Source organism: Salmo salar, chromosome ssa01, assembly GCF_905237065.1.
Source record: "Salmo salar chromosome ssa01, Ssal_v3.1, whole genome shotgun sequence".
Classification (NCBI taxonomy): domain Eukaryota; kingdom Metazoa; phylum Chordata; class Actinopteri; order Salmoniformes; family Salmonidae; genus Salmo; species Salmo salar.
The window spans coordinates 167,185,368-167,199,808 of record NC_059442.1 but is presented as its reverse complement, the minus strand read 5'-3'; the positions used below and the strand labels follow the sequence as shown (position 1 = coordinate 167,199,808).

Here is a 14,441-nt window from a genome sequence, read left to right as displayed (position 1 = left end):
TTAAGTGTGCCTTGAATTCTAAATAAAATCAGAGTGTCACCAGCAAAACACCCCCACACCTCCTCCTCCATGCTTCACAGTGGGGACCACACATGCAGAGATCATCCGTTCACCTACTCTGCATCTCAGGGACACGGCGGTTTGTTGGCCCAAGCAAGTCTCTTCTTCTTATTGGTGTCCTTTAGTAGTGGTTTCTTTGCAGCAATTCAACCATGAAGGACTGATTCACACAGTCTCCTCTGAAGAGTTGATGTTGAGATGTGTCTGTTACTTGAACTCTGAAGCATTTATTTGGGCTGCAGTTTGAGGTTGGTAACTAATGTACTTATCGTCTGCAGCAGAGGTAACTGGGTCTTCCTTTCCTGTGGCGATCCTCATGAAAGCCAGTTTCACCATAACGCTTAATGGTTTTTGCGACTGCACTTACTTGAAATCAAAGCACTTGTAATTTTCCAGATTGACTGACCTTCATGTCTTAAAGTAATAGACTATCGCTTCTCTTTTCTTATTTGAGCTGTTCTTGCCATAATATGGACTTGTTCTTTTACCATATAGGGATATCTTCGGTATAAAACTCCTACCTTGTCACAACACAACTGATTGGCTGAAATGCATTTAGTAAAGAAATTCCACAAATAAACTTTTAACGCACACCTGTTAATTGAAATGCATTCCAGGTGACTACCTCATGAAAATGGTTGAGAGAATGCCAAGCGTGTGCAAAGTTGTCAACAAGGCAAAGGGTGGCTACTTTGAAGAATCTCGAATATAAAATACATTTTGATTTGTTTACCACATGGTTTTATTTCATAGTGTTGATGTCTTCACTATTATTCTACAATGTTGAAAATAGTAAAAATAAAGAAAAACACCTTGAATGAGTAGGTGTGTCCAAACTTTTGACTGGTAGTGTAGTTCAAGGAGGCTTCGTCTCCATGGTGAGATCAAGTCAATAGGCTTCAGACAGGTTGCTATCTAAACTCAGCAAAAAAAGAAATGTCCTCTCACTGTCAACTGTGTTTATTTTCAGCAAACTTATGTGTAAATATTGGTATGAACATAACCAGATTCAACAACAGACATATCCTGAACAAGTTCCACAGACATGTGACTAACAGAAATCGAATAATGTGTGTCTGAACAAAGTTGGGGGTCAAAATCAAAAGTCAGTCAGTATCTGGTGTGGCCACCAGCTGCTTTAAGTACTGCAGTGCATCTCCTCCTCATGGACTGCACCAGATTTGCCAGTTCTTGCTGTAAGATGTTACCCCACTCTTCCACCAAGGCACCTGCAAGTTCCCGGACATTTCTGGAAGGAATGGCCCTGGCCCTAGCCCTCACCCTCCGATCCAACAGGTCCCAGACGTGCTCAATGGGATTGCGATCCGGGCTCTTCGCTGGCCATGGCAGAACACTGACATTCCTGTCTTGCAGGAAATCACGCACAGAACGAGCAGTATGGCTGGTGGCATTGTCATGCTGGAGGGTCATGTCAGGATGAGCCTGCAGGAAGGGTCCCACATGAGGGAGGAGGATGTTTTCCCTGTAACGCACAGCATTGAAATTGCCTGCAATGACAACAAGCTCAGTCCGATGATGCTGTGACACACCGCCCAAGACCATGACGGACCCTCCACCTCCATCTCGCTCCAGAGCACAAGCCTCGGTGTAACGCTCATTCCTTCGACGATAAACGTGAATCCGACCACCACCCCTGGTGAGACAAAACCGCGACTCGTCAGAGAAGAGCACTTTTTGCCAGTCCTGTCTGGTCCAGCGACGGTGGGTTTGGCCCATAGGCAATGTTGTTGCCGGTGATGTCTTTTGAGGACCCGCCTTACAACAGGCCTACAAGCCCTCAGTCCAGCCACTCTCAGCCTATTGAGGAAAAGTCTGAGCACTGATGGAGGGATTATGCGTTCCTGGTGTAACTCTGGCAGTTGTTGCCATCCTGTACCTGTCCCACAGGTGTGATGTTTGGATGTACCGATCCTGTGCAGGTGTTGTTACACGTGGTCTGCCACTGTCAGTCCTGTCTCCTTGTAGCACTGTCTTAGGCGTCTCACAGTACGGACATTGTAATTTATTGCCCTGGCCACATCTGCAGTCCTCATGCCTCCTTGCCTAAGGCACGTTCATGCAGATGAGCATGAACCCTGGGCATCTTTCTTTCGGTGTTTTTCAGAGTCAGTAGAAAGGCCTCTTTAGTGTCCTATGTTTTCATAACTGTGATGTTATATGCCTACCGTCTGTAAGCTGTTAGTGTCTTAACGACCGTTCCACAGGTGCATGTTCCTTAATTGTTTATGGTTCATTGAACAAGTATGGGAAACAGTGTTTAAACCCTTTAGAATGAAGACCTGTGAAGTTATTTGGATTTTTACGAATTATCTTTGAAAGACCAGTGTCCTGAAAAAGGGACGTTTCTTTTTTTGATAAGTTTACCTTCCAATTCAGTGTGTTCAGATCAGTACATAGATAGGATCGATATCACTCCTATCAATTTTGGCTGAAGTAGAAATCAGTCCTTGTTCTTACCACTGAGGAGGCGGAGTTGATGCTGGCGCCATCCGAGAGACCGTTCCTACGGTACATGCTCACGACGACGTGCAGCGGGAGGGGCGACCAAGGCCCTTAGCTGGACAGCACACATGACCTCTCATCCATATCTGTAACAAAATGGAAGAATGTTCAAGGTTTCATTTGGAATAGCAACAAGAAAAATGGGTCTGGGATGGGGCATATCATCTACATATCATAGGCTACAGTTAGCAGTGGTTACCAAAATGGTTTTGTGATGTAAAAATGGTACACACAAAACCAATTAGCAACACCTTAAGAAATGTTCTCTACTTGGCCCGAAACAAAAGATGGCTGATGTCATGATGAAACACCTCATTGGAAGTAGGCCCTACAGTTTTGTAGCAAATATCCCACAACTGCAAAGCAAACAATGTGAACCTTCAGGTCAAGACTGAACAGGGAAAATCCACAGTGACACTGATTTCCAAGTTATGTTGTTATATTTATTTATTTATTTTTCTTTTAAACCCTTTTTTCCCTTTTTTTTGTGATCAATTTTTTTATTATATCAATTATATTTTCTACTGTATTATTTACTGTATGTTTGTTTTACTCCATGTGTAACTCTGTGTTGTTTGTGTCACACTGCTTTGCTTTATCTTCGCCAGGTCGCAGTTGTAAATGAGAACTTGTTTTCAACTTGCCTACCTGGTTAAATAAATGTGAAATAATAAATAAATAAATAAATATCCACCTGGTAGTAGTGAGTCTAGTTTGGAGACACCACAGCACAGCAGAGTAGGGTAGAGTAAAGTTCTGTACAGTGCAGTAGAGTACAGTACAATATACTGTACTTATATTTGACTGTACTGCTCTACTAACTGTAGGATCCAAACTTGAGAAACATACTTCTATGATAGGTTCAGATTTGGTCCAGTCCAGTCCGTCTGCGGACGTTGCCATCAATGCCAAGGTGGACTGACCAAATGTCAACTTCCATGGTCCTCAGGTGCTCAGTGGGTGAGGATGCTGGTTACAGTAAATGGAAAGACAGGGGGCTCATGGGTAGGTGTCAGTAAAAGCTGTGAGAGGTGACATTAACTGAAGGGAGGGAGGGAGGGAGGGAGGGAGGGAGGGAGGGAGGGAGGGAGGGAGGGAGGGAGGGAGGGAGGGAGGGGGGGTTGTCCCCTCTTGGTTTGACCATCAGACAACAGAAAGACAAATAAAAGAGCTATGAGCTGAACAGTATGTCAGTGGAAGAGAGGACAGTAACAGGAGACACTATGAGCTGAACATAACAGTGTCAGTGGAAGAGAGGACAGTAACAGGAGACACTATGAGCTGAACATAACAGTATGTCAGTGGAAGAGAGGACAGTAACAGGAGACACTATGAGCTGAACATAACAGTATGTCAGTGGAAGAGAGGACAGTAACAGGAGACACTATGAGCTGAACATAACAGTATGTCAGTGGAAGAGAGGACAGTAACAGGAGACACTATGAGCTGAACATAACAGTATGTCAGTGGAAGAGAGGACAGTAACAGGAGACACTATGAGCTGAACATAACAGTTGTCAGTGGAAGAGAGGACAGTAACAGGAGACACTATGAGCTGAACATAACAGTATGTCAGTGGAAGAGAGGACAGTAACAGGAGACACTATGAGCTGAACATAACAGTATGTCAGTGGAAGAGAGGACAGTAACAGGAGACACTATGAGCTGAACATAACAGTATGTCAGTGGAAGAGAGGACAGTAACAGGAGACACTATGAGCTGAACATAACAGTATGTCAGTGGAAGAGAGGACAGTAACAGGAGACACTATGAGCTGAACATAACAGTATGTCAGTGGAAGAGAGGACAGTAACAGGAGACACTATGAGCTGAACATAACAGTATGTCAGTGGAAGAGAGGACAGTAACAGGAGACACTATGAGCTGAACATAACAGCACAGTGGAAGAGAGGACAGTAACAGGAGACACTATGAGCTGAACATAACAGTATGTCAGTGGAAGAGAGGACAGTAACAGGAGACACTATGAGCTGAACATAACAGTATGTCAGTGGAAGAGAGGACAGTAACAGGAGACACTATGAGCTGAACATAACAGTATTCAGTGGAAGAGAGGACAGTAGCAGGAGACACTATGAGCTGAACATAACAGTATGTCAGTGGAAGAGAGGACAGTAGCAGGAGACACTATGAGCTGAACATAACAGTATGCCAGTGGAAGAGAGGACAGTAGCAGGAGACACTATGAGCTGAACATAACAGTATGTCAGTGGAAGAGAGGACAGTAACAGGAGACACTATGAGCTGAACATGACAGTATGTCAGTGGAAGAGAGGACAGTAACAGGAGACACTATGAGCTGAACATAACAGCATTCAGTGGAAGAGAGGACAGTAACAGGAGACACTATGAGCTGAACATAACAGTATGTCAGTGGAAGAGAGGACAGTAACAGGAGACACTATGAGCTGAACATAACAGTAGGAAGAGAGGACAGTAACAGGAGACACTATGAGCTGAACATAACAGTCAGTGGAAGAGAGGACAGTAACAGGAGACACTATGAGCTGAACATAACAGCCAGTGGAAGAGAGGACAGTAACAGGAGACACTATGAGCTGAACATAACAGTATGTCAGTCGAAGAGAGGACAGTAACAGGAGACACTATGAGCTGAACATAACAGTACAGTGGAAGAGAGGACAGTAGCAGGAGACACTATGAGCTGAACATAACAGTATGTCAGTAGAAGAGAGGACAGTAACAGGAGACACTATGAGCTGAACATAACAGTATGTCAGTGGAAGAGAGGACAGTAACAGGAGACACTATGAGCTGAACATAACAGTATGTCAGTGGAAGAGAGGACAGTAACAGGAGACACTATGAGCTGAACATAACAGTATGTCAGTGGAAGAGAGGACAGTAACAGGAGACACTATGAGCTGAACATAACAGTATGTCAGTGGAAGAGAGGACAGTAACAGGAGACACTATGAGCTGAACATAACAGTATGTCAGTGGAAGAGAGGACAGTAACAGGAGACACTATGAGCTGAACATAACAGTATGTCAGTGGAAGAGAGGACAGTAACAGGAGACACTATGAGCTGAACATAACAGTCAGTGGAAGAGAGGACAGTAACAGGAGACACTATGAGCTGAACATAACAGTCAGTGGAAGAGAGGACAGTAACAGGAGACACTATGAGCTGAACATAACAGTATGTCAGTGGAAGAGAGGACAGTAACAGGAGACACTATGAGCTGAACATAACAGTGGAAGAGAGGACAGTAACAGGAGACACTATGAGCTGAACATAACAGCCAGTGGAAGAGAGGACAGTAACAGGAGACACTATGAGCTGAACATAACAGTATGTCAGTGGAAGAGAGGACAGTAACAGGAGACACTATGAGCTGAACATAACAGTATGTCAGTGGAAGAGAGGACAGTAACAGGAGACACTATGAGCTGAACATAACAGTATGTCAGTAGAAGAGAGGACAGTAACAGGAGACACTATGAGCTGAACATAACAGTGGAAGAGAGGACAGTAACAGGAGACACTATGAGCTGAACATAACAGTCAGTGGAAGAGAGGACAGTAACAGGAGACACTATGAGCTGAACATAACAGTCAGTGGAAGAGAGGACAGTAGCAGGAGACACTATGAGCTGAACATAACAGTATGTCAGTAGAAGAGAGGACAGTAACAGGAGACACTATGAGCTGAACATAACAGTATGTCAGTGGAAGAGAGGACAGTAACAGGAGACACTATGAGCTGAACATAACAGTCAGTGGAAGAGAGGACAGTAACAGGAGACACTATGAGCTGAACATAACAGTATGTCAGTGGAAGAGAGGACAGTAACAGGAGACACTATGAGCTGAACATAACAGTATGTCAGTGGAAGAGAGGACAGTAACAGGAGACACTATGAGCTGAACATAACAGCCAGTGGAAGAGAGGACAGTAACAGGAGACACTATGAGCTGAACATAACAGTATGACAGTCGAAGAGAGGACAGTAACAGGAGACACTATGAGCTGAACATAACAGTCAGTGGAAGAGAGGACAGTAGCAGGAGACACTATGAGCTGAACATAACAGTATGTCAGTGGAAGAGAGGACAGTAACAGGAGACACTATGAGCTGAACATAACAGTATGTCAGTGGAAGAGAGGACAGTAACAGGAGACACTGAGCTGAACATAACAGTCAGTGGAAGAGAGGACAGTAACAGGAGACACTATGAGCTGAACATAACAGTATGTCAGTGGAAGAGAGGACAGTAACAGGAGACACTATGAGCTGAACATAACAGTATGTCAGTGGAAGAGAGGACAGTAACAGGAGACCCTATGAGCTGAACATAACAGTATGTCAGTGGAAGAGAGGACAGTAGCAGGAGACACTATGAGCTGAACATAACAGTATGTCAGTGGAAGAGAGGACAGTAACAGGAGACACTATGAGCTGAACATAACAGTATGCCAGTGGAAGAGAGGACAGTAACAGGAGACACTATGAGCTGAACATAACAGTATGTCAGTGGAAGAGAGGACAGTAACAGGAGACACTATGAGCTGAACATAACAGTATGTCAGTGGAAGAGAGGACAGTAACAGGAGACACTATGAGCTGAACATAACAGTATGTCAGTGGAAGAGAGGACAGTAACAGGAGACACTATGAGCTGAACATAACAGTATGTCAGTGGAAGAGAGGACAGTAACAGGAGACACTATGAGCTGAACATAACAGTATGTCAGTGGAAGAGAGGACAGTAACAGGAGACACTATGAGCTGAACATAACAGTATGTCAGTGGAAGAGAGGACAGTAACAGGAGACACTATGAGCTGAACATAACAGTACAGTGGAAGAGAGGACAGTAACAGGAGACACTATGAGCTGAACATAACAGTATGTCAGTGGAAGAGAGGACAGTAACAGGAGACACTATGAGCTGAACATAACAGTATGTCAGTGGAAGAGAGGACAGTAACAGGAGACACTATGAGCTGAACATAACAGTATGTCAGTGGAAGAGAGGACAGTAACAGGAGACACTATGAGCTGAACATAACAGTATGTCAGTGGAAGAGAGGACAGTAACAGGAGACACTATGAACTGAACATAACAGTGGAAGAGAGGACAGTAACAGGAGACACTATGAGCTGAACATAACAGTATGTCAGTGGAAGGGAGGACAGTAACAGGAGACACTATGAGCTGAACATAACAGTATGTCAGTAGAAGAGAGGACAGTAACAGGAGACACTATGAGCTGAACATAACAGTATGTCAGTGGAAGAGAGGACAGTAACAGGAGACACTATGAGCTGAACATAACAGTATGTCAGTGGAAGAGAGGACAGTAACAGGAGACACTATGAGCTGAACATAACAGTTGTCAGTGGAAGAGAGGACAGTAGCAGGAGACACTATGAGCTGAACATAACAGTATGTCAGTGGAAGAGAGGACAGTAACAGGAGACACTATGAGCTGAACATAACAGTATGTCAGTGGAAGAGAGGACAGTAACAGGAGACACTATGAGCTGAACATAACAGCTCAGTGGAAGAGAGGACAGTAACAGGAGACACTATGAGCTGAACATAACAGTATGTCAGTGGAAGAGAGGACAGTAGCAGGAGACACTATGAGCTGAACATAACAGTATGTCAGTGGAAGAGAGGACAGTAACAGGAGACACTATGAGCTGAACATAACAGTATGTCAGTGGAAGAGAGGACAGTAACAGGAGACACTATGAGCTGAACATAACAGTATGTCAGTGGAAGAGAGGACAGTAACAGGAGACACTATGAGCTGAACATAACAGTATGTCAGTGGAAGAGAGGACAGTAACAGGAGACACTATGAGCTGAACATAACAGTATGTCAGTGGAAGAGAGGACAGTAACAGGAGACACTATGAGCTGAACATAACAGTATGTCAGTGGAAGAGAGGACAGTAGCAGGAGACACTATGAGCTGAACATAACAGTATGTCAGTGGAAGAGAGGACAGTAACAGGAGACACTATGAGCTGAACATAACAGCTGCAGTGGAAGAGAGGACAGTAACAGGAGACACTATGAGCTGAACATAACAGTATGTCAGTGGAAGAGAGGACAGTAACAGGAGACACTATGAGCTGAACATAACAGTATGTCAGTGGAAGAGAGGACAGTAACAGGAGACACTATGAGCTGAACATAACAGTATGTTAGTGGAAGAGAGGACAGTAACAGGAGACACTATGAGCTGAACATAACAGTATGTCAGTGGAAGAGAGGACAGTAACAGGAGACACTATGAGCTGAACATAACAGTATGTCAGTGGAAGAGAGGACAGTAACAGGAGACACTATGAGCTGAACATAACAGTATGTCAGTGGAAGAGAGGACAGTAACAGGAGACACTATGAGCTGAACATAACAGTATGTCAGTGGAAGAGAGGACAGTAACAGGAGACACTATGAGCTGAACATAACAGTCAGTGGAAGAGAGGACAGTAACAGGAGACACTATGAGCTGAACATAACAGTCAGTGGAAGAGAGGACAGTAACAGGAGACACTATGAGCTGAACATAACAGTATGTCAGTGGAAGAGAGGACAGTAACAGGAGACACTATGAGCTGAACATAACAGTATGTCAGTGGAAGAGAGGACAGTAACAGGAGACACTATGAGCTGAACATAACAGTATGACAGTGGAAGAGAGGACAGTAACAGGAGACACTATGAGCTGAACATAACAGTATGTCAGTGGAAGAGAGGACAGTAACAGGAGACACTATGAGCTGAACATAACAGTATGTCAGTGGAAGAGAGGACAGTAACAGGAGACACTATGAGCTGAACATAACAGTATGTCAGTGGAAGAGAGGACAGTAACAGGAGACACTTGAGCTGAACATAACAGTATGTCAGTGGAAGAGAGGACAGTAACAGGAGACACTATGAGCTGAACATAACAGTATGTCAGTGGAAGAGAGGACAGTAACAGGAGACACTATCAGCTGAACATAACAGTTGTCAGTGGAAGAGAGGACAGTAACAGGAGACACTATGAGCTGAACATAACAGTATGTCAGTGGAAGAGAGGACAGTAACAGGAGACACTATGAGCTGAACATAACAGTATGTCAGTGGAAGAGAGGACAGTAACAGGAGAAACTATGAGCTGAACATAACAGTATGTCAGTGGAAGAGAGGACAGTAACAGGAGACACTATGAGCTGAACATAACAGTATGTCAGTGGAAGAGAGGACAGTAACAGGAGACACTATGAGCTGAACATAACAGTATGTCAGTGGAAGAGAGGACAGTAACAGGAGACACTATGAGCTGAACATAACAGTATGTCAGTGGAAGAGAGGACAGTAACAGGAGACACTATGAGCTGAACATAACAGTATGTCAGTGGAAGAGAGGACAGTAACAGGAGACACTATGAGCTGAACATAACAGTATGTCAGTGGAAGAGAGGACAGTAGCAGGAGACACTATGAGCTGAACATAACAGTATGTCAGTGGAAGAGAGGACAGTAACAGGAGACACTATGAGCTGAACATAACAGTATGTCAGTGGAAGAGAGGACAGTAACAGGAGACACTATGAGCTGAACATAACAGTATGTCAGTGGAAGAGAGGACAGTAACAGGAGACACTATGAGCTGAACATAACAGTATGTCAGTGGAAGAGAGGACAGTAACAGGAGACACTATGAGCTGAACATAACAGTATGTCAGTGGAAGAGAGGACAGTAACAGGAGACACTATGAGCTGAACATAACAGTATGTCAGTGGAAGAGAGGACAGTAACAGGAAACACTACTATGGTTTTTAACTTATTTCACATTGTAGCAAATTCAGTTGCATTTTTTTCCTAAAGTTTGAACCACTTAATAATTCATATACAAAATGTATATCAGTAAAATCACTAGAACCAATTTGGTAGGTCCATTTCTTTCTGTGAACTTTCATAATCCAACCCTCCTGATGAGGGAGAGAAATGTGAAAATATCTTAAAGATATGTCGGTTTTTGAAAACAAGGCACAAGGGAATATTTCTTAAAAACTTACAGAAGGTAAACAATTTCTCGAAAACTAAAAATAAGTGTTGATATTAGTTGTCAGGGGACTTTAAGTAAAGATGTTAGTTTTGATCCATTTCTGATGCCTTTTAAGAATTTCTGGTCGATTTTTTTCCTCAGACCCCCTTTTGCATCTGTTTATGCAGAAATCAAAGCCTTTAACTTATGCCTCATTTTTAAGATGGGGAAACGATTGAAAAATGTACCAATGCCTTCATTTCTTCCCCCCCCAAAAATACTTTGCTTTCATTTGACACCTAATTTAATATGCTCCTATGAACTTCTCATGTTGGAGCTCATTGGTCCTTTTCGATGACATAAATAAAGAGGCAGGAAATAGCAGGTGCAGTCAGGTTAAGGAAAGCTTGAACATTGTCATCTTCATTTGCTATTAAATTATAGCGATTAAAATCATAGTATGAAAGCGTACATAGAGCTTAGAGAGTTCACGCAAACCGTTTTCTAGATGGAGAGGTCCAAGTAGCCTATTAGCAGTACCAAGTGATTGGTCAATTAAGGTCAAATGAGCCATGGCGCCATGTGATTGGTCAATTCAGGTCATGGTCAAATGAACCATAGCGCCAGTGTGAGAGTGGCATTTCTCCGACCATGACACACGGTTGACGAACGGATAATATAAAAGAACATTTCAGATTTTTTGGAAGGTAAAACATAGCTCTGTTTCTTTCGAGAGGAGTTCCATGCCATCGTCCAAAAGCAGATATATGTGTGTGTGTGTGTGTGTGTGTGTGTGTGTGTGTGTGTGTGTGTGTGTGTGTGTGTGACATGACTCAGTCACGCCAACAAACTCGAGGTAAACTTGCCGCTTAAATTCATTGTGCAACCATGCACTATTTCCTACAAGCGCGCGGAGGTGGATGGACTGGCAGACGAGGCTATCTGGCCGTCAGAGAGGGAACACATAGGAAAGTATGTGACTTTTACAATGGAAATCGGCACACACATACAAAAGGATGAAACATTAGTGTTTTATGGAACGGCTGCACGCCAGCCTGGAAATTTTAAACAGCTGAGACTTTTTCAAGGATATTATAACCCTACTTTTATAAAAATGTGGGGGGAAATATCAATAAAGCAAGCTGCAGTCTCATTTCAATTGTATTAACATTTTTCACAAGTCAAAGCGATTCATAAGATGCTGACAATGGCAAATTGATAAAAATAAAAATTATATATATATAAATATAACTCTTAAAATACAGTGAAATATAACTGAAAGCCAGATTGTGAATAAACCTAGATAAAAGCTAGATAAAACAGTTCAGCGTTCAACACGATTGTTCCTTCCATGTTCGACACCAAGCTCAGAGCACTGGGTCCGGACACCACCCTCTGCAACTGAATCTTGGACTTCCTGACGGGCAGACTACAGGCTGTGACGATTGGCAACAACACGTCCTCCACAAATGACTCTTAACACAGGGCCCCCCAGGGATGTGTCCTCAGTCCTCTGCTGTACTCTCTGTTGGCTTTGCACGACTAACTCCATCATCACGTTTTCTGACGACACCATGATTGTAGGCCTGATAACCAACCAAGACGATTCAGACTATGGGGAGGTGGTAAATGAATTGGCATTGTGATGCCAGGACAATGACCTCTCCCTCAACGTCAGCAAAACAAAGGAGTTTGTTGACTGCAGTAAGCAGGGGGGGGGGAACATGCCCCGATCTATAGGACTGCAGTAGAGTCAGCAGTTTTAAAGTTCCTCTGTGTCCACATCACTGAGGATTTAACATGGACTAACACCACCACCACCCGTCAAGAGGACCCAACAGAGCGTCTTTACTTCCTAAGGCAGCTGAAGACCCGCATCCCCGGGTCCTCTGCAAACACTACCGCCGCACTCCTGCACCATTGAGAGCGCCCTGACCGGTTGCATCACAGCCTGGTACAGAAATTGCTCCGTCCGCAACAACCGTAAGGCCCTCCCAGCAGTTGTTGAAGACAGCCCAGTACATCACTTCGACCATGCTCCCCATCCATCCAGGACATTTACTAGTACTCACCCATATAGATATACAATCATATCCACACATGTACTCACCCATATAGATATACAATCATATCCACACATGTACTCACATATAGACATACAATCATATCCACACATGTACTCACACATATAGATATACAATCATATCCACACATATAGATATACAATCATATCCACACATGTACTCACATATAGATATACAATCATATCCACACATGTACTCACACATATAGATATACAATCATATCCACACATGTACTCACCCATATAGATATACAATCATATCCACACATGTACTCACACATATAGATATACAATCATATCCACACATGTACTCACACATATAGATATACAATCATATCCACACATGTACTCACACATATAGATATACAATCATATCCACACATGTACTCACACATATAGATATACAATCATATCCACACATGTACTCACACATATAGATATACAATCATATCCACACATGTACTCACACATATAGATATACAATCATATCCACACATGTACTCACACATATAGATATACAATCATATCCACACATGTACTCACACATATAGATATACAATCATATCCACACATGTACTCACACATATAGATATACAATCATATCCACACATGCAGCTACCAGATTTATTATTATTGCTAAATACTGCACAATTAAAAAAACGTTTAAAAAAAAGTTAACACTTCCTCCTCAATCCCCCCCTTCCACAAAAACACGTGTAAATATTGGACTATAAATTGTGGCTTTATGTATTATACTTACGCTAAAACAGTTTATTCTATTCTACTAAGCCTTTCACTTCATTGTTTTGGGATTTTTCAATTCTCCCTGACTGTCTTGCATTTTATTTTGGTGATTGTTAGTTCAAAGATTATATTATTTAAAAATATATAGGTCCATTATCTTTTTTTTTATATCATCATCTGGTTTTAATCGTTTAAGTTTACACTGAAAGCGTTTTTCCATCACAAAAATGTATAATAATTTTAGTAGTCCCGAAAAAACACTTAGGCAGCCCACCCAAGGATTTCAATGGTAGAAAAATCCCTGGATGGGTATCCTGTACATATGACTAATAAAACTTGAAACTAAAAATAATGGAGACTCAAACTGTAAAACCAAACCTTAGGTCTACCATCCCACGAGAGAGAGAGAGAGAGACACACACACAGAGGGAGCGAGACAGAGAGAGAGACACAGAGAGAGAGACACAGAGAGAGAGAGCACAGAGAGAGAGACACAGAGAGAGGGAGCGAGCGAGAGAGAGACACAGAGGGAGCGAGAGAGAGAGACAGAGGGAGCGAGAGAGAGAGACAGAGGGAGCGAGAGAGAGACACAGAGGGAGCGAGAGAGACAGAGGGAGCGAGAGACACAGAGGGAGCGAGAGACAAGAGGGAGCGACGAGAGAGAGAGACAGAGGAGCGAGAGAGAGAGGAGGAGCAGAGAGAGAGACAGAGAGAGCGAGAGAGAGAGAGACAGAGAGGGAGCGAGAGAGAGAGACAGAGGGAGCGAGAGAGACAGAGGGAGCGAGAGAGACAGAGAGAGCGAGAGAGAGACAGAGGAGCGAGAGAGACAGAGGAGCGAGAGAGACAGAGAGAGAGAGAGACGAGAGACGAGAGAGAGACAGAGCAGAGAGACAGAGAGAGCGAGAGAGACAGAGAGAGAGAGACAGAGAGAGACGAGACACAGAGAGCGAGAGAGACAGAGCGAGAGAGAGAGACAGAGGAGACGA

At 43.3% G+C, this 14,441-nt stretch overlaps 1 protein-coding gene across 2 annotated transcripts in view; it reads right to left on the bottom strand.

Annotated features, from left to right (window-relative positions):
* Window positions 1-14,441, bottom strand: part of LOC106572010 (ras-specific guanine nucleotide-releasing factor RalGPS1) — a 278,753-nt gene that overhangs the window by 197,648 nt on the left and 66,664 nt on the right. For both annotated transcript variants that reach the window (XM_014145707.2, XM_014145728.2), the window contains exon 2: window positions 2,539-2,669. In XM_014145707.2, coding sequence (XP_014001182.1) covers window positions 2,539-2,595 — 57 coding nt within the window. In that variant the 5' untranslated portion in view covers window positions 2,596-2,669. The remainder of the gene's footprint in view (window positions 1-2,538; window positions 2,670-14,441) is intronic.